This window comes from Anolis carolinensis, chromosome 5 (assembly GCF_035594765.1).
Source record: "Anolis carolinensis isolate JA03-04 chromosome 5, rAnoCar3.1.pri, whole genome shotgun sequence".
Taxonomy (NCBI): Eukaryota; Metazoa; Chordata; class Lepidosauria; order Squamata; family Dactyloidae; genus Anolis; species Anolis carolinensis.
In genome coordinates, this window is record NC_085845.1 from 87,746,697 (window position 1) to 87,773,862 (window position 27,166).

Genomic DNA, 27,166 nt, shown 5'->3' on the forward strand with positions numbered 1-27,166 from the left:
ATGTTGTAATTATTGTAATTTACGAATTTAGCACCAAAATATCATGATATATTGAAAACATTGACTACAAAAATGGCTTGGATAATCCAGAAGCTTGGATAAGCGAGGCTTGGATAAGTGAGACTCTATTGTATTACACCTCTGCTTCTCAGGATTTTTATAGAAAAGTGTCTGCATATGATTTCCAAAGCAATAGCTATTTTAGTCTTTCACAACATAAAAAGGAAAATGGAGGGTGATGTGAGGAAGAAATTTAATAGCACGTTTGATATTAACTGATTTATTTCAGCATGAGAATTCATGAATATTAATCCACTTCTTCAAATGTACTGAAAATGCAGATAAATTATAAAAGTTGATATGAAGAACTGGTTTAATATCAGTGAAAGTGCAATCTGAATTAAACCAGTTCAAATGTGTTGATAGATTTTTTTTTCTTGCCCTAAATTTTGAAATAATGGCAAAGTTCCTCTTGGCTACAGTGGAGTTAGATTGCAAAAATCTTACCCCTTGCTTAACAGGAGCAATGAAATACATTGTGGCTGAGAATGGGGTGACAATAAGCTTATCTTTGAATCTTGAATTCTAAAAGCTGGTTGATTGAATACTTTTCATGCTCCTTTTACAGGTTCTGATGCAGACATATGGGTGGTAACCTAAGCTTTCCTGTAAGCAACTTTCTGTGATAGTAAATAATTCTGGTCTGTGACCTTGAAAATAAACATGCCATTCTCTGCCAACCTGAGTGTGTGTTCCCAGAAGCAGAAGTCTTCATTAAGGAAATGCTTTGTTTAATTCCCATATACATGTGTTGATGCTCAGACAGATTTGGCCCAGGTTATGCTGGCAATCGGTTCTAACGATTATGAGAAAGCTTCCCAAGATATGATTGCTGACACAGGTCCAGCATTGTTTGTTTCAAATCATCGCTTTTACTTTCCTCTTTCTGTAGAGTAACTGAAACTATTTCAGTTCCTCTTTGAAGGAGCACACATTTGAATCCTATGATCCATTGGCTTGTTGTATAAAACACCCTCTCCGCCTCTCCATTTCATTGTCACCATATTAGTCACAGCAGAATTATATCAGCCGGCACTGGAACCATGTGCTGTTTCTCTTTCACTATTTTGTGAAGCCACACACCCCCCCATATCTTTTTAAATTGCACAATTATACTGCAGAGCACCTGGGGTTGCCGGTCTTTAAAATTACAGCTGTAAAGCAGAGGGAAAGAAAATACCAGCAGCTAGTTGGTAGCAGCTAACCAGTCACTTCCAGGCTCTTATCTGGCCCCTGCAAATGGTGAGTGCCAGTATTCTTCCAGCATAGTATGAATCCATTCATACATGTCTATTTGGCAGCTGATGAAGCTGGCAGTAACATCCAATGGAAAGAGTGGGCAAATAGATGACCAGTCCGCAATGTAGTACAAACAGAACTCCGTTCATTTCTTTGTGCTTCTTCAGTGAAACGGACTCACACACACTGAGCTGTAAGTCAAGCATTGAGTGATCATGTAAAGTGTTATAAATGTATGTGTGACACACACACTCATAATTATTGCTTTTTAATCTGCTTCTTTTCAGTCAAAATGTACACTAGGTTCATTTGGGAAGAAAGAGATGGCTTAGTCCTAAATAGTTGTGAGTTTAGCCTTTGATGTCCCTGACTCCACAGGAGTATTTACTTTGGGATTATGCAATAGGGTGAAAATACTGTTTCTTACATTTTTACCAGCTTTGAGCACAACAGAGAGGGAGGGAGAGGGAGAGGGAGAGGGAGAGAGAACACTTAATTTGATAATTTAAAATATACACACCAAACCCTGAGTTTGGGGTGTGTGTGTGTATATACTAGCTGTGTCCGGCCACACATTGCTGTGGCGAAGTATGGTGGTATGGGAAATAAAGTATTGAGGAATTGGTGGTAGTTAAGGTAAAGGGTAAAGGTGCCGGCCTGTTTATTTTGGATAAGTGAGAGACTACTGTATATTTATAATCTTATATTATCTGCTTAGAACTGGATTATATGAGGCCCCTTCTACACAGCTGTATAAAATGCACACTGAAGTGGATTATATGACAGTGTGGACTCAAAATAATCCAGTTCAAAGCATATAATGTAAGATTCTAAATGGGTTATATAGCTGTGTGGAAGGGTCTTGAGTCTACACTGCCATATAATCCAGTTCAAATCTGATCTGTATTTTATAGGCAGTGTGGAAGAGGCCTAAGTGAGGCCTAACTCTGCCTGTCCCCCTGGGCTGAGTGGGTTGCTAGGAGACCAAGCGGCCGGAGCTTAGCCTTCTAACTGGCAGCAATTGAATAAAAACTAATTAGGACTTTATTTTTGTTTTCTTTTTGTTGTATCAACCCAGAGGCGTGGATGAGGGGTCGGGCTGTCAATTTTTGAGGTTGTGGGGTGTTTAGTTTTGTTGTTTTGTCTGCTGCCGTGATTCCATCACATATATATAGAGAGAGAGAGAGAGAGACAGAGACAGAGACAGAGACAGAGACAGAGACAGAGACCGACCCTTGATATCTGCTGGGGGTTTAGTTCCAGGACCCCCTGTAGATATCAAATTCATATGTGCTCAACTCAAATTCTGTTGTGTACAATGGTGTAGTAAAATGGCATCTCTTATATAAAATAGAGAACCATTCAAATGAGTGCAGGGGAGAGCCCGAGGATCTGCGAAATGGTGAGAAACTACAGCAGTGTTTGGCATGAAGCAAAAATAAAGTTTGTTTTTTGAGCAACCACTGCCCAAATATTCTTGAGCTGTGGCTGATTAAATCTGTGGATGCAGATGCTATGGATATGAAGGGATTATTGGATGCATGTTTATGTGAGTGCTACACAATCTCCAATTTTATTGCTCATGCTGTACTTCGTACTTTGTTCTCTTTTGAAAATGTGTTTAGGTCTCTGCTATATTAGACGTGCCAGTTGCTGAGCGTGGCGTGTGTGTGTGGCAGGACCAAACAGCTGCAAGACGTGCCAGAGGCAAAAGAGACACTAAGCTTTTCTGTGACCAACACTCTTAAAAAGAAGAATGGGCTCTTGCCAAAACGTTGCCCTTTTGAGTGGAGCAGTCATCGGGGCAGTGCTGGCCATCCTTGGAGGTGCCCTAATACCAGTGGGAAACTATTTTGTTGAGGAGACAGTAAAAAAGGTAATGTACTCTTCCATGTAAGGATGAAAAAGAGGTGATTAACAAGGTAATTACCTTGTGATTTTTTAATGAGCATCATTTAGCAGAGGACCTGGGAATTTTGCTTGTTTATATTTTAACTTCTGGAACCCCTCAACCAGCATTGGAATTTAGTACTCTATAGTAACTTTTGCAGGCTGTACTCCATTGTCTTTTCTCATAGTGTGCTCATGATGTAACTTGCAACCTTATTGTGAGCATAAACATGTTTTTACTAATGTAAGATTGGTCATTTCCAGTTCAGGCATAATATATTTTTAAAGAAGATGCATACATTTGAATAACTTCCCATTGGATATAAAAGTAATTATGAAATTGCATTGAGGCAAATGAATTGATTAGAGGAGAAGTCTTAGATGGATGGTATTGGGCAGGATGTGGGTTGTGAGGTATCTCATAACCTCTGAGGATGCTTGCCACAGATGTGGGCGAAACATCAGGAGAGAACACTTCTGGAACATGTCCGTACAGCCCGAAAGACTCACAGCAACCCAGTGATTCTGGCCATGAAAGCCTTTAACAATACAAAAGACAAAAGTTTAGTTTATCATGGGAGGGCCTAATACAAGCAGTGACAGTGTCTACCATGATGGAGTATCTAACATTTTCAAATGCCTTGCTGAGAAATGGTAGCAGTGACCAGGATGCTGACTTCCTGAGGTGATGCTGACACTTTCCCCTCTCTTATCAATAGATCAGCTCAAAATCCACCATTTGAGCCCCCAAATCTGCCCTCAACTTATACATGAGGTCAACTTGTACACAAGTATATATGATACTTTCCTTCCCAGCTTCTTGCACTCCAACACTTGCATGTTTCACTCTCCCTTCTTGCTTTTATTTTCCTTTCCCATCTCCTCATGCTTTGATGGCTTCCACTTGTACCTTGTGCATCTTCTGTTCCTTCTGCTTTCCATCCATTACCTTTCAGCTTGTTTCATCTGTTTTTCTGCACCTCACTTCCTTTCCTTAAAGATTATCTTTCTAACCCAACTAGGAAAAGGAATAAAACAGGATGTAGTAGCAGCAACAGAAGCAGACAAAATTGGTTAGAGACAAAGTGGAGTGACAAAAATGATTTCTTTGTTCATACATCTGACAACGGGAAAACCCTAACTTGTTGCTGTTGTGTGCCTTCAGGTTATTTCTGACCAGGGCTGGCCCAACACGGAGGCCACGCTGCGTGAGAGGCGGGGTCAGGGTGAGCTGCACGGGAGGCTCCCGCGCAGCTCAGCCTCGCCGGCCTGGCCTTTTCCACGGGGCCAGACGGCAGCAAAGGTCCTTGCAGGCCGCGATCGCGGCCTGCAAGGACCTTTGCTGCAGTCTGGCCCCCTGGAAAAGGCCAGAGCGCGCTGGAAGGGAGGCAAGGCCCCGTCTGGGCGGAGCCTCACCTCCCGGCCTGAGCGCCCTGGCCCCGCCTCTCACGTTGCGTGAGAGGCGGGGCCAGGATGAGCTGCGAGGGAGGCGCGGCCAGGGTTGGCCCCGCCTTCCTCGCAGCTCAGCCTCGCCGGCCTGGCCTTTTCCAGGGGGCCAGACTGCAGCAAAGGCCCTTGCAGGCCGCAATCGCGCCTGCAATGACCTTTGCTGCAGTCTGGCCCCCTGGAAAAGGCCAGAGCACGCTGGGAGGCAAGGCCCCGTCTGGGCGGAGCCTCACCTCCCGGCCTGAGCGCCCTGGCCCCGCCTCTCACGCTGCGTGAGAGGCGGGGCCAGGATGAGCTGCATGGGGGGCGGGCCAGGGTTGGCCCCGCCTCCCGCGCAGCTCAGCTTGCCAGTCTGGCCTTTTCCAGGGGGCCAGACTGCAGCAAAGGTCCTTGCAGGCCGCGATCGTGGCCTGCAAGGACCTTTGCTGCAGTCTGGCCCCCTGGAAAAGGCCAGACTGGCAAGCTGAGCTGCGCGGGAGGCGGGGCCAACCCTGGCCCCGCCCCCCACGCCCTGGCCCCGCCTCCCACGCAGCTCACCCTGGCCCCGCCTCTCACGCTGCGTGAGAGGCGGGGCCAGGGCGCGGGAGGCGGGGCCCGCCGGCGGGGCACAGGAGGCGGGGGGGTGCAATTTCCCCTCCCCGCTTTATATAAAAAAATATGTCCGGCCGGCCCTGTTTCTGACTTGTGGTTTTCTTGAGGTTTTCTTGTCATGATTTGTTCAGAGAGTGATTGTATCTGAGAGAGTGTGACTTGCCCAATTTACCATGTGAATTTCCATGGTTGAGTGAGGATTTGAACCTTGGATTTCCAGTGTTTTAGTCCAACATTCAGATCGCTATGCTATGCAGGAAACTAACTAGATCACATGAAATGGAATTGGGATTTTAATATTATGCATTTCTTCTCTACTAAAATCCTAACATTGTTATGTGAAGGAATAATGAAAACAACTAACTTTAAATAATAATCCCCATAGTGAAGCTTTTGCCTTGCTTTTTTGCATCGGTCCAATAATCTGTTGCTTTCGGTTCACTCTTTCCAATGAGCACTGCAAAACTTATTGGCATCTATACTTCTGTAGATGTACTTGAAGAGTTGTAATGTTGACTCAGGGAAATGGAAATCAACAACAAGAGATGACAGATCATAAACATCAAAAGGATATTGACAATATTGATAACAATCAGAAATATTGATATACCATGTGATAATCATAATATAATAATGAATTTATTACCTGCCTCTCCCTGTGGTTCAATATGTTTTCATTACTCCATACATGAAACATCAGCGGAAGCTGCTGATAGAATAATAGCATATATGAACCAGGACCCTTTTGGTTTACGAGTTTTTTTAAGTCATTAGCTTGTGATTGAAGATGTCCATTTTGAATGTCATATCTGAGTGCAGGTATATTTGCAGCTTCCTTATAGATTGTGAAGATGATATTTAAAAAGTGACTGAAAAAATTGTTTACACACAATGAAACTTGATAGAGAGCTTTTAAAAACGCAAACCCTATACCACACTAAGCAATACATTGTTATATACTTCATATTAGTCTGATTTTTAATACCTTGGCTAAGATTCAACACTGAGTAATACAGAACTTTGTTCAGTCACTAATAACCAGGGCACAATATTTTGTATTTGCTCCAATGATAATATCAATTGAACTAGGTGCTCTAAATACAAATTAAATAGTTGACCTTCACATTCAATTTGTTAGGGAACGTACCACCCAGAAAGCTGTGGGAAGCGTAAGTCAATCTTCAATTGAATGGGTTCCTAGAAAAACAGTTGCTTGAAAATAGCCTAAACACTTATTAATTGCATCTGCACATTCATATCTGTAGTCAGAACTAAAATACTATATATGTCCATGTGAGTAATCTTTTGCATACATCCCTGACCATAGAGGGGGATTAGAATAGTTTTTAAGCTGATTACTTTAATTACTTCGTATGCTTAATAGATTCATATGTTTTATTTAATTGTTTAAACTTTGTGAGTAGTTGTTATAATTTGTTATAGATGTTTTATTCATGGAGCTATTTGTTCATTTTGTATTGTTTTATGGCATTGAATGTTTGCCATCCTTTGTTGGAAACCTCCCTGAGCCCCTTCGGGAAGATAGGGCAGGTTGTAAATAAAATTATTATTATTACGTAGAGGAAATATCTGCTGGACTTAATCACTTCTCACACTGCCATACGATGATGGTGATGGTGGTGGTTTTGGTGGCGGTGGTGATGGTGGTGGTTTTGGTGGTGGTGGTGATCTTGGAAGTTTACATCTTGAAAGCTAATACTGGACTACACACTAGCCTTCCATAACTATGGCTAGTTAGTTTTCTTATTGTTTGGTGCCACGTTGCCCCAAGGTGACTTAACCTTTGAATCTTTCAAGCCAAAAACTATAACTTGAAACCTTACATGCCACTTACACCTGTAGTGACTTCTTTTACTTCTTCAGTGAAGCCTACAAAGCATTGGTAGAAAAGAAGGGCCAGGAAGGGAGAGGATTAATATTATTTTTTCCTTCAAGGCCTTTCCTCCTCCAAGGCAACTATCTGGTGAAACTTTCAGAAGGCAGAGAAAACAAAGTGAACTTGGTATAACTCCCTGCAAAAATACTATGTGTAGCCCACAAGAGGAAAATTGTCTAGCTTGTTGCTTTTCTCTGACATTTATTAGCCAGCTTTTTCTTCTCTTCCTTAGGTCTCTGTATATTCCTTTTTGGCTGAGTCTGCTCTTTTTTTCCTTTCCATGGTGGTCACCTCTTCAGCAGTCTTCAGCAGCCAGCAACTCTCTACTTCTTTCCATCCTGTTCACACCTTTTAGGTAGCTCTGCTGTTTTCACTTCTAAAAATTGTTTCAGCGTCAGAAGAGAATGCTTCTAGAAAATGGCATGGGAAACTCACAGCAACCTGGTTTCAGCATATTTTTTCTCATTTGTGCACACTCCCACAAAAAAAATATCTGCAATCCAAGTGATTGCAAATGATTAGGATAATTTGGTCTCTGGGCACCATGGGAATGATGCTAGTAAAACATGAATCTTTGTATGCTCAGCACTTGCAATTGAAATGTCAGAAAGGCACACATGTCTCTTTCAACACATTTAGATATTTTGTCAATTACCAGTGTTCTGTATCTGGATATGGGAATCCAGTCCCTTGTAAAATTTTAGATTCTGGTTATGGCAGAGGCAGTTATCATGATCAGAAGACTTTAAAGGAGCCACAGTAAGCCAAAGGGTAATTTTTTATATATATATAAAAATCCACAAGATATGGGAAATAAAGATCTCTAAGAGGATTAAGTGAAAACCTCTGTTCTTTAGTCAAATGAACTGCAATGCACTAAAAAGATCTGTAGATAGACTCTGCGAACAAGCATAAATCCTGGGAAAAGCATGAGTCACAGTCACAAAGGCAGAACTCCATGTGTCCACTTGCCTATACAGAGTTTGTTCTTAAATGCATATTCGTGTGTTGCTAGCAGTAGGGATGCAATTCTGCACTAGTTTTCTTGTAGACGGAGGTAATGAGTAATTTTGGCAATTTACTTCTTACCGTGAGAAAGCCTTTAAAAATCAGATAGTTTTTGAAGTCTATGTACAATTCAGTTTCTTTTGTGCAAAAATTGCACATGGTTATTTCCTGTGCAGAAAATGCTGCTGCCTGTGCAAATCAATCACTTTGAATTTTGTGTGGAATGTGTCCCTAGTTAAATCATTTTATGCACATTTTGTGTGTGTGTGTCAAGAGCAACCTGAGTTGCTTCTGGTGTGAGAGAATTGGCTGTCTGCAAGGACGTTGCCCAGGAGACGCCCGGATGTTTTGATGTTTTTACCATCCTTGTGGGAGACTGATTCCTAGGGTGGAGGAGTGTATAGAAAAGGGACTGGAATTGTGTTCCCCTCCAAATATTGTTGAATTCAACTTCAAGCCTTCTTTATCATTGCCTGTGATTGTTACCACAGATAGAAGTTGCAGTCCAAAAACATCTAGAGGACAATACAATTCCCCTTGGCTACAAAGTACAAAAGAAATTTCAGAGTGAGAAATCCTTCATCTGTAGTGCTCACAATTCATAGAAATGCAGTGGAATTTCTAAATATTTCAAAATGGGACATGTGGGAAATGGGTTTGTGAAATCTTTGTCAGATTCAGCTTTTCCAGTCACCCTCTGACAATATGTTGCCTAAATTGACCTATCAGCAGGGGATGATTTAGCAGATATTATGTTACTCAATTACTATGCTAACCCTTCTTCAGAGCAGACCACTTGAAAATAAAAGAAGTAATGTTCAGATCAGCTTTACATTTTCCATTCTGATAGGCATGATGTGTCTTAAGAAGAAAGCAGCTTTTTCTAATAGTTTCCTCCCTGTGTTCTTATCTGCTTCTAGAAAAATGACCTGACTTTGTCCTTGGCCAAGATAAATATTACATTTGCAAACTGTTTTCAAACTAGGACATGTATTGTGTCATCACCATGAACTAATGTGGTTAACTATTTTAAAATGCTGGTAGTTCATACTACCCCACCTTGAGCATTTGTCAGGCTCAATTGTTGTCCACACTAGACTGTAGTGTAACAAGACACTGTTACTTACCAATAACCTTATCAGATCTCAGAAAATGCAATCACAGGCAGAATCTTCGAGAGGGGAATTATGGGTGATCCTCTCTACTCTTCCCCACAATTAAATTTCCAGCAGTGTCTTATGCTAAGACTTGGTTCAATGCAGTTGTCTCTACATAGAGGCAAATATTGCTACCTGTGTTCATTTCCCCAAGCCATCCTTGTAGGTCCATGCTGAACCCACTTCTTCTAGACCACAACTAACTTTATATCTTTCCTGGTATATATTTTATGCAGATGGTTCATTTCTTAAATCTTGTGTTTTGCTTGTGTTTGCTGCTGCTTGTCCTCAGTCTTGGATTAATCTCATTGGTAGTTCTATCCACTCATATTGTGCAAAGTCTATACTTGCCAGCTAGATGCATCAAAATGTGTTATACCATCATTCTTAAGATTATAGGGGTCATAACAGATGAGAGGGAGGAATTATCTAGAACTACCTACAACAAATTCCTTTGGTTACTAAATGATGGTGATAATAATGAAGACAAATGGGTATGATCAATCAAGTTCAAAATTTAAAAAATAAGTGAATATTTTCAACCTGGATTCAAATGATAAGAAAAATTATTCTAACAAAATGTTAGGAAGGACAGATTGTAAGAATTGTTAAGCAGTGGAATGGCATTCCTTGGAAAGTGGTGGATTGTCCTCCACTAGAGGTTTTAAAATAGAAGTTGGTAATCTGTCAATGAATCCTTTAGTGGCATATTTCTACAGTGTAAGGGTTGGATGAGATTACCCTTGAGCTCCTCTCAAGCTATATTTACAGGACTACAAGGAGTCAGCCTTATGCACCAATAAAATGTTTGAGTTCTAATTTAAAATGTAATTGACTTTTTGCCTTAAATAGTGGAATAGAAAATGACATTGGGAGTAAGACAGCTGGAAAACTGCTAATCTATTAAATGATCAATTGTCTGTCTATGAAATAAAGCTGTCTTGGTCATCTTCCTACCTATAAGACTCAGTTTAATGATCTGTTATTGATCTTTCTTTCTCTATTCCAGCTCCCTCCCCTTGTGTTCGCTGAGTCTATGCATTAACAGTATCTGAAAGAGAAAGGGTTTTGCCACACTTTAAAGAGTTGATTACATATGAGCAAAATTTCTGCTGGCAATCCAAACAAGGCAATTTTTGTTCCCATTTGGACAAACTCATTGCCCAGTATCAGCTACATTTTTGACATGCACCAATATTTAAAAATAAAAACAGGCTATTACTTGTTCATGCTGTTTCCTCTAGTTCTGATACATTACTTTTGGAGGGCATACATGGTGCTATTCTACAGTGATGAGATGGCTGTAAGTGTTTTCCTCCTTTATTAGCCTTTTAGCCTTCTCCCCTTTGTACATTGTTACAATGTCTAATATCTTCAGAGAGAAAAATGCCCAAGCTATGGGATCTTTATGTTCTAAAGTCCAGTGTTTTAATTCAGAAAAAAATAGAATTAGACTCTTGTGCTAAATACTGTATGTCTTGACAGCTATTATGACCAATCTATAGTGTTTGAGGGATGAGGCAGTATATAGGACCTCATCACATGGATGAGGTTCTGTGGGGCAGCTCACCATCCTCCATGGCGAATCGGTGGGGTAGTGGGGTGATCCCCGTGCCCTGCCTTGCACACAACTGATGCTTTCCCACGAGGAAGCATCGCTGCATGGCCTCTCCACACACACACACCCATCCCGCATTGCCCCTATGGTTGTCTATGGATCATGGAAAGCCTCCTGTGTTCTGAGGGAAGCATCCTACCATGCTGCCAGAATGCTTCCTCCATGGAGCCCCGCTGGAAGTCACCATACATCTTGTGATCAATGGTGTGGGGCTCCGAGGAGGAAGCAACCTTGCAGTGTACTTTGTTGTTGTTCATTCACTCAGTCGTTTCTGACTCTTCGTGACTTTATAGATCTGTCCACGCCAGAGCTTCCTGTCCCTGTCGCTGCCCCCAGTTCCTTCAAGGTCAAGCCAATCACTTCAAGGATACCATCCATCCATCTTGCCCTTGGTCAGTCTCTCTTTCTTTTCCCTTCCATTTTCCCCAGCATCATAATCTTTTCCAAGCTTTCCTTTCTTGTCGTGATGTGGCCAAAATACTTCATCTTTGCCTTTAATATCCTTCCCTCCAGTGAGCAGCCGGGCATTATTTCCTGTAGGATGGACTGGTTGGATCTTCTTGCGGTCCAAGGCACTCTCAGGATTTTCCTCCAGCACCAAAGTTCAAAAGCATCTATCTTCCTTCGCTCAGTCTTCCTTACGGTCCAGCTCTCACATCCATAGGTTACTATGGGAGTGTGCTAGGATACTATGATACTAAATTCAACTCCTGTGATGAGGTGGATGTGAGTAAAGCAATAGGATTGCTTTAACTACCCAATTGTGGCAAAGCCTGTAATCCTCTCTATTTATGTGTATCCCCTTTTTCAGCTGCTTCTTCACTGTTATAATTTCTACTGTCCAAAAGGGCACGATCTGCTCAAAATTTGCAATCTCTGTGCTCCAGAGAATGGTGCTATGTAAGCTTGCCAATAAATGCCAAATAATATATTCCCGTCTGACTGCATGTTCTACCATGTTAACCTCTGCAAGTCGGAACCAAACAAAGAGTCACCACATCAAGCTGTTTGGTAGCTGATGACTTACTCTTATGCAGGCACTTGGGTTGACTCATGCATCCTTTAAATTTACTGTATCTAGATTTTTTTTTCAAAAAATAGTATTATATAGAATGAGCTGCATCTCATAACTTAGCCCAGTTATGACCCAGGAACTGCAGTACAATGACACCAACACATTAGTGATCAATTATTTGGTTTTCCTTGAAAAGAGTTTTTAATGCTGCTTTTGTTTCTTTGGATAACATATTTTTCAAAGTATCCTACCTGACTCCGTAAACTGAAAATCCTTCTTAGCTTTCTTGGAAACTAGCAGCTGTTTGTTTCTTGGGTTCATCGTCTCCTGACTTTGCAGAAACAACCAAATTCTCATGTTGCTTGAAGTGTGTGAGAAGCACCATTCTGCTGAAAAAGGACTAAAAGAGAGATAGAGGTGTAGACGCAGAAGGTTCCCTGTCTCTTCCAACTTGCTAACCAGCCACCTTCCATTTAAGCATTCTCGCCAGAGAGGAGGAAGATGCCACTAGTGGCACCAAGAACAGCTCCTATGCTGCTATCAGCTCTGTAGCTGGCAGCTTCCTGAATGTTTGGTTTAAGGTCTTCAGAGACGGCATCTCTGGAAAGGGACAAAGGGGTTTAGGAAAGTGTCCAGATGTTTTCCCAAACCACCTTCACCTTTTTCCGTAGATCCTGATTTGTAAGACCCAGCTTAGCATTCAGGATAGCTGCCAGGTCATATCATTGAAGTGGGACTTAGGTTATTGTTGTCATTAAACTTGTATATTATCTTTCATGATATAGAACTATGTAAGATTCATGAATACATTGTTGATTTGGATTAGCTCTTTAGAGTAGTGGTACTAGAGCACATATAGACCTGGTGCAGAAATCCTTGGTATGTTCAGCTGATGCTGGGAAGGATGCCCATCTGGACTCTTCAACTTAAAATCACTGCCAACTGAAATAGTCAATACAGCATAGTATGGGCTATTCATCTGACTTGTTATTAGGCTGGCTGCTATATAGATTTATTGAAGAATGGTAACTTGTATTACAGTCACTTATGTTTAGGAAACATTTTAGAAAATGATTTCTCCTTTATCTTAAGAGGAGGGAAGCATTCGGAGGCTGTGACAGATTGCATCCCATATATTTGTAGCATGATGTAAGCCCAAAGGCCAAAATTTAAGAAAATTCACATAGGTCCTCCAGTAGATGATAAAGAATTTTTAGAGAAATTGTTCTTCTGATGGTGGTAGAAGTGCATAGAAGTGGCAGTTTAGTCAAGAGCTGTAGCTCAGAGTGCATGCATAATCTTTACATTCGGAAGGTTGTATGGCTTTCTGTTTTGGGTACCCAAACATTAGGGCTGACTTTGGAAATCATATATTTTTACTTGGGAGAGGGGGAATGCCATTTGTCATTTTTTCTTAGGCAGCAAAATATCTTGGAACATTCCTGCTGGTTTCGCACTCAATGGAGGCACAATAGTTGACATTTTGCACTTCACATTCTCATTCCAGAGCCAGCCCAAAGTGGTTAGCTGCCTGCAATAATGCAAATTCCACAAACATATGCAGCTAATTTTGAGAGTGGAGTATTTGCTATGTCCTCCAATAGTAAGGAAGAACTATGAGCTCAGGAGTAACTTAAAGAGTTACTACCCTTCCCTTAGCATCTGTTGCCTAATGCAGCCACTTCCTCCTGTCTAATGATGGGACCAGATTTGTTTTTCTTGGTAACTGGGCACTCTTTTATTTATGAAATCAAATTGCCAAATGTGGGCAGCGACACACAGAGAAAGCTCATCTAGTGAATGCTTTATCTTCTTATATGTGGCATCTTATCTTTACTTGCAAAAAGGAACATTTAATCTCCTGAACCCACCCATGCCTACAGCTTGAAGCAGTAAACCTTTGCCCCAACTATATATTTCTATGGCCTGATGCAGGCTTAGATTTCTAATCTGCCTTAGAACATAGAAAAGAAAACACTTCATCACTTGTTTTGATGCATGTCTCAGATAAAACCTGATGGGCATGTAACAACGTGTACACATCTTGCTCTGCCCCTTTGAATTGCTTACTCAGACTGCTTTTGGAGTGTTTCATTTTTACTTTTTTTTAAAAAGGCTTTCAGACCTGTTTCTGAAATTTGAATATGAAACTCCCTTCATAAGTAGCCAGATTACTCAGGGGTGTATGAAATAGTCTGGCTTCTTGTTCAGGGAATTAGTCTTTTAGAACTAGAGGGGTAATAGAAAGGGAGTAAAGTTGGCAGTTGTGTAATAACAATGCCTGCAGTCTTCCTCCCACAAGCTCAAATCTGTTTAGTTCTCTGGGGAAGGCCTTGCGACAATCAAAATAAACTTTCTCCTACTTCTGACAGTAATTGCCATATTTAGGGACTCACAGAAGCTTCTTTTCTGTTCTTCTCTCCCTGCCTCTGGCTCATATCCCTGGCTTCTCAGGGTTTTTACAAAGCTAAAAGAACACAGTGTTTTGACTGCTCAGCCACAAGAGTCAGAGGAGAAAGAAGTTTGTTGCTGCCAGATTGCTGCTTTTTCTCATGCAGATATCACGTATACATCCTATGTCGCACCAACCATTAGGAGACATGGTGTGGGAGGTGGGTGCGAATGGCATCAGGGGACACCATCAGAGGCAGTGACACCAAAATGATTATCTGTAACTTTTTTTATGCAGCATTTCAGCACAGATTTATTGAGTTTTTTAAAAAAATAAATCTCTGAGATCTTGAAATTTATTGAAAAGTAATTCTTAAAGAGTAGCATTATAATGTGTCTCCTGAAGTAAAAAGGTAAAGGTTTCCCCTGATGTTAAGTCCAGTCGTGACCGACTCTGGGGGTTGGTGCTCATCTCCATTTCTAAGCCGAAGAGCTGGCGTTGTCCGTAGACCCCTCCAAGGTCATGTGGCCGGCATGACTGCATGGAGCGCCGTTACCTTCCCGCCAGAGCGGTACCTATTGATCTACTCACATTGGCATGTTTTCGAACTGCTAGGTTGGCAGGAGCTGGAGCTAACAGCGGCTGTTCACGCCGCTCTCAGGGTTTGAACCTGGGACCTTTCGGTCTACAGCTCAGTGCTTTAATGCACTTTGCCACCGGGGCTCCCGTGTCTCCTGAAACTGATCTGAAAAGCTTTGAAAAGAAAGAGAAACTTCTTCATTTTCAGTAGTTGACACTTAAAGCACACCCACATATACATATTCCAGTTGTCAGTCCTTCTATTAGAGCAGGAGTCCGCATTTATTTGCTACTTTCTACTGCTTCTTAAGAGTAAATAACATCTCCAGTTTACAAATAGCAAGCTCAAGTTGATTTGCAAGATCTGTGGCCCGAACTACGTGGGCAATTAATGTGAAAACCAACACTGAGAAAATGAGAGCCCAGATTTTTCAAGATTTTTTTTTAACCTTACTGCTACCCTGTTTCCCCGAAAAAAGATATCCCCTGAAAATAAGACCTAGTAGAGGTTTTGCTGAATTGCTAAATATAAGACCTCCCCTGAAAATAAGACCTAGCAAAGTTTTTGTTTGGAAGCATGCCCGCCAAACAGAACACCAGAGCATGCAGGATTGGTAAATGTACGTACCATCGATTGTTGTACATGGAAATAATGGTAGTAACAAGAAATTCTTGATAGGATTCAGTTTGTCTGGTTATGCTGGTTTGTGATGACTACTACTGTACAGTATATAATGTTTATTTTTTTGTTCAACAATAAATGTGAATTCTTCTTCATGGAAAAATAAGACATCCACTGAAAATAAGAGCTAGTGCAACTTTGGGAGCAAAAATTAATATAAGACACTGTCTTATTTTCAGGGAAACATGGTATCTGGTTTCTTAAACCTCAGTTCAAGGACATTTCTTCAGAATTGTTTAATGGCTATATAGGAAATCCCAAGAGTCTGAATTCAAGCTGATGAGTTAAAGTTAGAAAGTAGTGCAAATTATTGTCCCAACTGCATATGTGGGAGAACATTCAGAAGAACCTTTGACTCATTCCTAAGAAGACAATTTATACATGTCATGATGAGGAATTGAAAATGACTTTCTAAAAATAAAACACAAATCTGACGTGATGGGGGAAGTTATCCATTTTCTTCTTAAGTGGTTTCTTAAAAGGTTAACGTTTTCCTAAAGCTTATGTACTGTGTAAGTATAAACTACCATGCTGTTGACTTTGATTCTGATGATTTACAGAAAATACAGAACACATTCCCTTCCCCTTTTACAGGAAACTATAATTGAAAATGGCACTATTGCTTTTGAGAATTGGGTCGTGCCTGGGAGTCCAGTGTTTAGGCAGTTCTGGATCTTTGATGTTCAGAACCCAGAAGATGTAATGAAGAATGGGTCACAACCAATAGTTAAACAGAAAGGCCCATACACCTACAGGTAGGCAAAATCTTGTACAATTAATTTTTTATTTGTTTTTTTTTTTAATTTGAGGGTGAGTTGCTTGGTGGCCACAAGCATTTCCACTTATTGATTGTACTGCCCCCCCCCCCCAGCCAATCTCCCAATGCTGATGTAAGAATCCTGATTCTAATCTGGTTATAGGGCCATTTTTGAGATCTCTCCCTGGTCTTCAAAATGCATGCAGCACTGGTTTCCCGGTGTAGGTTACTTAATAAGTAGAATAAATTTTGATATCTTAAACCAGCATGTCATAGCATGAAGCCGAGATAGCATGCTATGATCGTTAATATAGTGCTAGTTTATTTGATACTTAGAATGCTTCTTACAGTATATATCTAATACTCTCTGGCTTGGGCCTGAATTGTTCAGCTTCTGTTAAATGCTACACTTCTCAATTATTTCAGTAGACCGTGGGAATTAAAAATGCACAACAGGAATGTGTGTCCTGCAACTTTTAGACCCTATTTTTTGTAGCACTTGAGTCCTTATTCTGGTTCTTCCAAATCTCCTAATTTTTATCAACATGATTTTGAAGAAAAACTCTGCAAAATACCTCCTAATAATAATAATAATAATAATAATAATAGCAGTTATACCCCCACAACTCCCAAATATCTGTTATAAGTGATAAGAAGCCACTTCCAGTAATGATTTTGGGGACTCTGCAGAAATAGAGATGCATTGGTGTGGGCATGGGAGGGAAGGTCATCTCTTGGAGGTCTGAGATGAAATTGGCTCATTCCCACATAAAACCAATGGAAACTCAATCAAAACTCCTTACTTGGGCTGGATAGGGCCCAGGCTGTGGCACAGGTGGGAGAGCAAGCCAACTGCAACCAGCTGCAATGAATCACTCTGACCAGGAGGTCATGAGTTTGAGGCCCACTCGGAGCCTATGTTTGTCTGTCTTTGTTCTATGTTAAAAGGCATTGAATGTTTGCCTATATGTGTAATGTGATCCGCCCTGAGTCCCCTTCGGGGTGAGAAGGGCGGAATATAAATGCTGTAAATAAATAAATAAATAAATAGGGCACACAGAGTATTATCAGAAATACTACATGGAAACCAATACAGATTTTAGTTTAGTAAGTCTTTGCCTGCTGCTTTCAATGAATGTGATTATAGTACAGAGATAATAATAATAATACTTTATTTCTAGACCACCCTCTCTTCCCAGGGGGACTAAGAGTGGTTTACATAGATATAAAAAGGTAAACATTCAATGGCATAATTAGATCACATAATATCAAAAGATGAGAAATTATTATTAACAGACTTATTACAATAAGAAATTTCAGATTAAAATAACAATAAATAAATTTTAAAGAAAACATAGTTATACCAATAAGACATGGTTGCTCAAAGTGTGTACCCTGAGCAGTTAAAATGACCATTAGTTGTAATTCAAAATAGACCATAGCAGCCATAAAGTGCAGGTTGTGCTAGGCCTCCTCCTCTCCATACACTAAGGTACATAGGTGTGTTTTCAGAATTTTTTTTGAAGGAGAAAAGGGTGGAGGACATTTTATTTCTTTAGGAAGGGAGTTCCAGAGTCAGGGAGTAATCACGGAGAAGGCCCCACCTCTCATTCCTGCCAATCATGCTTGTGACGGGGTGGGATTGAGAGCAGAGCCTCCTCCACTGATCAAAGTGTACAAGATGGTCTATAGAGAGAGATGTGGTTGGACAAATGTCTGTGTATGTAAAAATTATACAGATACTTTTAATAGTAATATAGACAAGCTGTTTATTAATACTCTCATTACTGGATGCATGAAATTGTGTGTAAAATCTAGTAATATATACATATACGCACACACATCTATACATTCACAATCCAGGAACATGTATGAGGGTAGTGTATTGTGAGTGATTGAAGATTATGGGTGCACAGCAATTTTCTCATCCCCATTTGAAAAGTTGTCTTGAGGCATCAGGATACTCTATCAAATAAAAATTGTCCACTTATAGGACATTTTTCAAAATGTGGGAGGAGTTGTGGAAAAAATCCATTTGTGCTTGGTTTTTGTGCAAAAAAGCATATATTTTGGCATAAAGCTTGCAAAATGTGACAAGCATTAAAAATGCACAACACTCCTTGAATTCTTTTTTGAAATTATCTATTCCTGCCTTCTTAAATGGTTCTGATTTTCATCCCTAGAGGTGATGAGATTGCCCAGATTCTCACAAAGAATATTAGCTCAGCTGTGGAAAGGCAGGCCAGTGCTATTTATCATGCTTCCCATTTAATATTTATCACTGATGTAGAATGTCTTCCTTTTCTAAGGATACGATATTTAGCCAAAGAAAACATCACTCACCATCCGGATTCCACAGTGTCTTACTTCCAGCCAAATATTGCTCAGTTTGAGCCTGATATGTCTGTTGGGCCAGAAAATGACACATTCACTATGGTCAATCTTGCCGTTGTGGTAAGTAAGTAATAAAAAGGTTAACCTTACAACAATCTTAGTATCACTGAATGGGATATTGACCTTCTGTTCTCTCTCATTGTTTAAAGTCCAAAACACACAGGATGGGACCACAAAACAAATTGAAAGCATCCCAGATTTGATTGCCATTTGTACAAAATTATGTTTTGTTTGGCAAACAAGCAAACAAACAAACAAAAAAAAACAATCACAGCAATAGAAGTATATTTTTTCATAAATAGCAAAAGTCCTATTGAGATTTATGACTTTACTAAAACGTAACCTGGGTCTGCCTTGCATGTTTACTGAGTTGGGCTGAAGCAACCACAACAGGGCGTGCAAAAGTAATTTTAATTATAAACTATTTATTTATTTCACATGGAAGGGTTTTTTATATATAACTTAATTAGAAGTGATTATATCATGGCAATATGTAACATTGACTTGAGAGTGCTGGTGTGTTTCCTGAGTGACAGTGAACAAAAGCTTAAAACAAACAAATAAATTGTTTTCACCACAGGCAGCACCGGCTTTATATCAAACTGGATTCATGCAAGCTTTGTTGAATGTCTTCATAAAATCTTCAAAATCAGAATTCCTTCAAACCAGAAGTGTGAAAGAAATACTCTGGGGCTATGAAGATCCTTTCTTAAAGAAAATTCCAATACCGGGGGTTGTGAAGAAGGTTGGAGTATTTTACCCAGTAAGTATGCCTCCAAAGGGAGAGGAGTTGTTTATGCTGGTGTCCTGTTAAAAAAACAATAAGGTAGCAATGATGCTACTATCAGCACATCCTTTGGACTTCAAAAAGTAGACAAGTCTAGAATTAGCAAAAGTAGATAAGTCTAGAATCTCTAAAATGTAGAATTCACCAACAGTTAGTACATGGCTGGTACAACTGAAGGCCAGAAAGGAGCAACTTCAGTCTTACTCTAAAAGTATCAACTTTGTCAGTGGGCGTTCACCCCTTAAAAAGCAGAAAGGAGAGCAAAGTTAATTTTCACATATCAATGGGAGGTGTGTGTGGAATGCAAATGAATGTCAGGAATTTAAAACAGTACTAAACTATGCATGCTAAAAGTCCAGAGGTTAATTTTAGAAATTCTTGTGATTATGCACTTCAGGGTCATGAAAAAATTTCCTTGACTTCCATTTCAATAAATGTGTCCCTAAGAGTGCATCTACATTGTAGAATTAATGAAGATTGTAACAAACTTTAAATGCCACAGCACATTGCTATGGAAATTTCAGAAATGTTGTTTGGTGAGACACCAGGTCTATTTGACAGAGAAGGTAAAGACCTCATGAAACTATAGTTTCTATGATTCAATATCATTGCGCCATGGCAAATAAAGTATTTTCAACTGCATCAATTCTAGTGTGGATGCACTTGTCTATCCCAGTGCTTTACCTAAAGATGGAACGGAAGTCACTCTGGGATGACTAAGGATCTCATCACATTGACAAATTTCCCTGTCCTAGAACAGTTTGCTGATGCAGCCAGCATGGAGCTGGCCGGATCCTATCATTTGATGCACAGCTACTTCTGTCTCTGTGCTGGATGTGTCAGTGAACTGTTCTAGGACGGGGAACTCTGAACATGGGAAAATACACATTTTCAGTCTGAAAATGCTGGGAACAGCATGGGAGCAAGCCGGAAATGTACACTTTCCAGCGTGTTATAGGCAAGCGGGTGATGCAGAGAGTTGGGCGACGGATTCGCCCCTCTGCCCCATGATTTGCCCTGCTGTGCTACAGATTCCCCGCATCAAGGACCTCCATGTGATGAGGTTCTTAATGGTGTCTAAACCCTTCCAACCCTTAATGTGGGATAAACACATTAAACTGGTTTAATCTTGCGTTGAGCAAAATCAGGGAGTGCTCTGCAGCTGCACTTTACCTTGGGTCCAGTTTGAGTTGGTCCACTGTCCACATGAGTCCTACCCATGGGAGAAAAGTGGGATATAAATAAACAAATAAATAAATAAAGGGTAAGCACTGGAATCTTCTTTCCTTGTGCTCAGTGGTGCAGGGAAAAGGGAGTGGGTCAGAGCTATGTTGTCGCAGCCACTGTGGCAGCAAGCAAAAGGCTCTGGAAGTTACTGGCCATCACTGGGTGCCTTTGCTGACATTAGCAATGCCATCCAGGTGTTCAAAGAGAAAGAAATTAGATTACCCTTCTTGTTTGTGGTTATTGGGTCATTGTTGATGCCAGTAAATACACCCAATGATGGCCAGAAATTCTCTGATGATGGCTACTGCAGCAACACCAATAATAATAATAATAATAATAATAATAATAATAATAATAATAATAATAATAATAATAATAACTTTATTCTTATACCCTTCCCCATCTCCCCAGAGGGATTCGGGGTGGCTTACATGGGGCCAAGCCCGGACGTAACAATATAAAAGCGAACAATGCAATAAAACAAACAATCAACGATAAACAACAATATTGATAAAAACAGTCATAAAAAGTCAGCATACAAGATAGATATTAAAAAACATGAATTGAATTTACGAATCTGGGCCAAGGTGCAAAATATGTCGAGGTCATCTGGGCCAAGGTGCAAAATATGTCGAGTATTTATTTCTACTTCAGACTGGCCACAAATTTTAGTTTCAAAGTAGTGTTGAACCTTTAAAAATTGAAAAAGGAAAGGTTTCTTTGCTACTTTTTTTTTAAAAAAAAGCAACCACTTTTCAAATACAATGGAATATATCCAATTGCTAATTCTCATGGAATTACCGGATGAATCAAATATACTTTTGCAATCTTTGACGAATAACCAAATATATATTAGTCAAACAAAAAAAAATAACTTTTCCAGTTAGTGATAACAATTTTGCAACAAACAAATGGATTTTTCACTTTGAATACTGAATGCGTAGAAAATTAATTCTCTCTTCCCCCTCTAGTTCAATGAAACACTTGATGGACTTTACACAGTCTACACTGGGCGAGAAGATATGAGTAAAACAGCAATAATCCACAGTTATAAAAACAAAAGGTACCATATTGTATTATTACATCGTTATACAGTTAAAACATGCCTTTTCTGGAAACCCCAAAAACTCCAAAATCTGAAAATGTCCACAAAGATGGCTGAGATAGAATACTTTTTGTTTCTAAAATTCAATGTACACAAAATTTTATTTCAAGCAGAAAATTATTAAAAGAGTATGAAATTACCTTCATCCTATGTGTATCACATATTTATGAAATATAAATGAATCTCATGTTCAGACTTGGGTTCCATCTCCATGATATCTCATTTGATACATAATGCAAACACAGGTATCTCAAAATCCCAAGCATTTCAGATAAGGAATGTTCAATATGAAACATTAATATATATATATAGTGTTGAATGCGCTGATCTTTTATATTCAGTTTAATAATCTGAAATGTCATATTATGGATTCCATTTCTCATTTTGAATCTGTTCAGTTAAGATGTTCTTCCTTTCCTAGCCAGATAATGAATGTTGTTATTATGACTACTGTGTACAAGAAATGAATACTTTAGACTAGTGTGTCACACACCAAAGTTTCCCTTATGTCTGTATAGGAAACTCAGTTGTAGAAATAAAATACTCTACATAAATGACACAGCTATGCAAATAATAGAAAAAAATATTGTTAAATATTTCTTTTATTTTGAGATTCTTCAACTTGTTCTGATTTGGATTACATTTTCTTTTCATTTTTCTTTTTTACAGCATGCTTCCATACTGGGGAGGTTATTGTGACATGATCAATGGCACAGGTAAGTACATTAAAATTAGTGCTTCCAACATCCGTACATCCATGTACATGAAAACGCACATGTGTTAGTATACTTACAATGCTTTTTCACATTAGAAATGTAATTCTTCTTTCATTTTCTTCTTGAAGAGCAATGCTAAATTTTAGTTATTTTGTTCTCACTGCTCTCAGTGAGCCAAGTACAGTCCAAGGCTTCCTATTCTTGGACATAGCTGAAAAGGTTCCTAGGTATCTGTATACAGTAGCTTCTGCAGGAAAAGGACTAATACATCATTTACAGCAGAATAATGTGTAATATTCATCGGGTATTACCAAGATATATGTGTTGTACCCCAGCCTTGTGGAGGAGGGGGTAACAACAACAACAACAACAAGCTCATGTGTAAAATGTTAAGAAAATCATTTGTATACTACCTGGTATCCTTTCATAGTCTGGCAAATGGTGATGAATATATATATATATATATATATATATATATATATATATCACACAAAAATGTGACTGGTTGAAAAAATCACTCCATATCTTTCCATCTTAATTTCAAGATGTCAAAACAGACTTGTGATGCAACAATGTGCTCTGTATTTCATTTGCTCTGGAATGTCTGGCTGAGTCCAATTGTTAAAATAGAGGAAATGTGCTAGATGGACATAAGTCAATTATATGCTGCCTCTTGCCCTTATGTATTTTTTTGTAATTAAACACAAACTTGAATATAAATTGGGAAATATATAATGTATGCGGCATCATCTTTTTTATTTATTATAGATGGATCATCATTTCCCCCTTTTGTCAGCAGGAATAATGTGCTGCAATTTTTTTCTTCTGATATTTGCAGGTAAACATTCATGGAGTATATGATTTTATTTATTATTGATGAATTATTTGAAATGCTTAGAAATAATTCTGGCTTGTAGTCATTTTTGGTGAAACATTGAAAGTAGAGAACTCCTCATACTGATGTGACAGGAGTTCTTGGCCATGGGGGCTCCAACCTATATGACACACACACACATAAACACACACAAACCCAACACTGATCAGATATCCCTTCCACACTATATAATAAAAGCGTAGAACATTGTTCAACTTTAATCACCTTATCTACATCCTGTCTAGTGAGACTCTCAAGTTCATAATAATAATAATAATAATAATAATAATAATAATAATAATAATAATAATAATAATTTTATTTTTATACCCCGCCCCATCTCCCCGAAGGGACTTGGGGCGGCTTACATGGGGCCAAGCCCGAACATCAACAATAAAAACAATAAAACAGGTCATAAAATCACATACAAATATAATGATAAAATCTTGGGTTGGCTCCAAAAGATACTGGGCCGAAAGTGCAAATTATATCAGTATCATTGGGGGGGGGGGGGGGGGCTTACCCAAGCTATCATTCCCATTAACATGCTGGGGAAGGCGTACACAAGGGACTTTTTCTGGATGGCAACAGGTTAATCCTACTGTGAAGATTAGTCGCCAAAGATTAGTTTGAGTTCTGAATACCCATCCCTAAGCTACAAATCTCAGGGTTCCCATTTACAAGGGATTGAGAGGTTTTATAGTGAAGATAAGGGAAATATTATTTACCTTAAACGGTACCAACTGATGCTTAGGCTATTCACAAAATTTTGAATATGTTGGTTTGATGGAATTTTTCCAGCACATGCACTTTTGCTATGGTGACTTAGGACCTTATCAGACAGGCAGGACTAAAGAGGGGGAAAGTGGAGGGAACCAGCTTCTTTCATTTCCTACCATCTTTTCTGTCTTCTGACATGTGGCTTCCCTTGTGGCTTTCCATCTTTTCCCTGCTTCCTCTCTGTGTTCCTCAATGAATCGGTGTTACCTGGCTCCTCTAAAGATACTCTGGGCTTTGTTTATCTATGCTGCCAAAACTGAGCCCAACAGAGTCCTGCATCATGTGATGGACTCTGTTCTGGCACCGTGGAGAAACAGAGAGAAGATGCAGAGAAGACTGTGTCTGATAAGGTCCTTAGCAACCTTCTAACTATTTTAGTGGATAAGAGCTCATGACTCAAGGTTCCTGTTGTGTTCACATTCTGGATCGCCAAGGTGGAAAATGCATTGCTTTCCTTCAGTAGAGCTGGGTCCTTGATTCTTATTTCCCTAGAGTTACAAGGAAACATCCCCTTCAGTTGATGGCGCATATAGGAAAGGCAGTTGAGACATTTACTAAGAACACTAAGGCTGTATCTAAACTGCCAAATAATGCAGTTTGAACTGTAATATATGGTCAGTACAGATTCAGTCTTTGGCAGTATAGATCCAGCCTCTGATGTTATTTTCTATCTGAGGACAAAAAGAAAAGCAGGTATACTGGAAAGGATTTATTTAATTGAAATGGGTAGCTCCCTTCAGAAGGGACTTTCTCGGAGTGATATACCTGTTGCTTTGTTAGTTTTTTCGGTGTTGTGAAAAAATAATGCTGTCTCTTGGCCTTTTAGATGTAAAGTCTCTTCAAACTGTTTTATATTGATTTAACATCATGCTGCCTGTTTAGTTGTTTTCCTTGATAAAATTATTTATCTGGATTTGCATTATGTTTAAATATTGATTTGCAAACTGCCATAGGAATCTGGATTCTATTTTAGAGTCAGTTAGTGATAATATCATAGCAGCCTATGTTTGTGTTTTATTAAAATTAATATGCTTTCTACCTATCCTGTTGACACACAGGTCCATCTATGGCTACTTTGACAGTGATCAGCTTGTGAAGGACATTCCACTCTATCGATTTATAGTACCTCCAAATGCTTTTGCATCCCCACTTGTCAATCCTGATAACATCTGTTTTTGCACAGAACAAATTATATCTAGGAACTGTACTGGGGCTGGAGCACTGGACATCAGCGCCTGTAAAGAAGGTACTATCATGATAGGTTTACAAACACTTTATATAAAAGAAAATTGTAATACTTTAATGGCTTTTGATCAGAGCCTTGAAAATTTGGTTTTGGTGAGTTACAACTCCCAGAATCCTTCAGCTAGCCTCACCGGTGACCAGTCTGGTTGGTGAATAGTTGAATGTTGAAGTCAAAAAGCCTAACGTTACAAAGCTGTTTTTATGCTTTGACATTTCACATTTGTAACATTTTACATTTGTTGTATTCAAAAGAAGAATCAATCATTTTAAAATTTTACTGGAAAAAAATGTTGGAACCACTGCCACTTTCAAACACTGTATTCTATGCAGCAGCAGGAGAACGGAAGGGGGGGGGGAATTTTGTGCAAAAAATGCATTACACTTTTTGCACAAAAACCGTTTTCTGCATGCAAAATAAAATGTTCCTTCAGTGCATTTCTCTACTGATTAAGCTAGGATTTATCTAGGTCAGTGGTTCTCGACCTGTGGGTCCCCAGAGGTTTTGGCCTTCAACTCCCAGAAATCCTAACAGCTGGTAAACTGGCTGGGATTTCTGGGAGTTGTAGGCCAAAGCACCTGGGGACCCACAAGTTGAGAACCACTGATCCAGGTTTCTTTTTGGCAGGGTTTCCTAACCTGTTTTTCAACCATTTTCCAAATAGTTTTGAATATTCTTTCCACCCTAACTCAGCATTCTCAGATTCAGCTCTTGATATGTCATTCAGTTTTTGATATGTTGTTGGTCTGTAAACTTCAGATAATATCCTGGCCAAAATGATGAATATTGGAAATTTCAATCCATCAACATCTCATGGATCGCACATTCCCCACAGTTAATATTATTACTACCACTACTACTACTTTATTAACCCATGTCTTTAATGCCATACATAACAACCCATACCAATTCATCCATGTGTTCAGTTTCCATCTCCAAATCATGCCTTCAGGAAAAAAGTTTTAATAATACTAGGACCTTTATCTAATCTGTTATCTATCTATCTATCTATCTATCTATCTATCTATCTATCTATCTATCTATCTATCTATCTACCTACCTAGCTAGTCAGCCAGCCAGCCAGCCAGCCAGCCAGCCAGCCAGCCAGCCAGCTGTCTTAAAATATCTGACTTTTTAGTTAGTATTCTTTTTTCTCTTATTCTGTTTTTTTAAATGATGTGGACTTTTGCCAAATATCACTTCACCTGTTGCCTGCCAAATATGAATCCTTTTCCAGGGAAGGGTGTGGAAGCCCTTTTTGGGTCTTGCTTTACCTGGTGCCTTCCAAATGAGACTACAACTTCTATCTCACATACAACTCTCCCACGCTGCGAGATTAGGAGGTAGAGAATCCAACACATCTTGAGTAGCATCAGATTTATCAAGGCTCTGCTAAGTTATGAGTACTTGTCCCACATTGGCAGTCTGTATTTAATGTAGAGCATGGAAAGATGGTATGTGATTTGCACACTATGAATCAGAATCAAACTTGTTTCCCGTGTCCTGTTTTGTCTGATTATTATTACAAAGTTAGGTTTGAAGCTCTGTTGCTCAATACAACAACTTACACAATTAGTTGCTACCAGCAAAATTACTTTTAAATAGTGGTTTTATTGGGGTTGTTGTATGAATTATGAGACTTAAATTCTACCTCAGGTTATGCTGTTATTGTGATAATACATCATTTCTTTCCTAACACCTACATGGTC

General features: G+C 39.4%; 1 protein-coding gene across 8 annotated transcripts in view; it reads left to right on the top strand.

Annotated features, from left to right (window-relative positions):
- Positions 1–27,166, top strand: part of cd36 (CD36 molecule (CD36 blood group)) — a 122,902-nt gene that overhangs the window by 85,085 nt on the left and 10,651 nt on the right. For 7 of the 8 annotated variants that reach the window (XM_008111515.3, XM_008111513.3, XM_008111512.3 and 4 more), the window contains 8 exons: positions 2,925–3,175; positions 16,169–16,329; positions 18,641–18,785; positions 19,306–19,488; positions 21,711–21,802; positions 22,514–22,560; positions 23,329–23,398; positions 25,273–25,460. In XM_008111515.3, the coding sequence (XP_008109722.1) occupies positions 3,056–3,175; positions 16,169–16,329; positions 18,641–18,785; positions 19,306–19,488; positions 21,711–21,802; positions 22,514–22,560; positions 23,329–23,398; positions 25,273–25,460 (1,006 nt within the window). In that variant the 5' untranslated portion in view covers positions 2,925–3,055. The remainder of the gene's footprint in view (positions 1–2,924; positions 3,176–16,168; positions 16,330–18,640; positions 18,786–19,305; positions 19,489–21,710; positions 21,803–22,513; positions 22,561–23,328; positions 23,399–25,272; positions 25,461–27,166) is intronic. The other variant, XM_008111520.3, reaches the window with a different exon arrangement.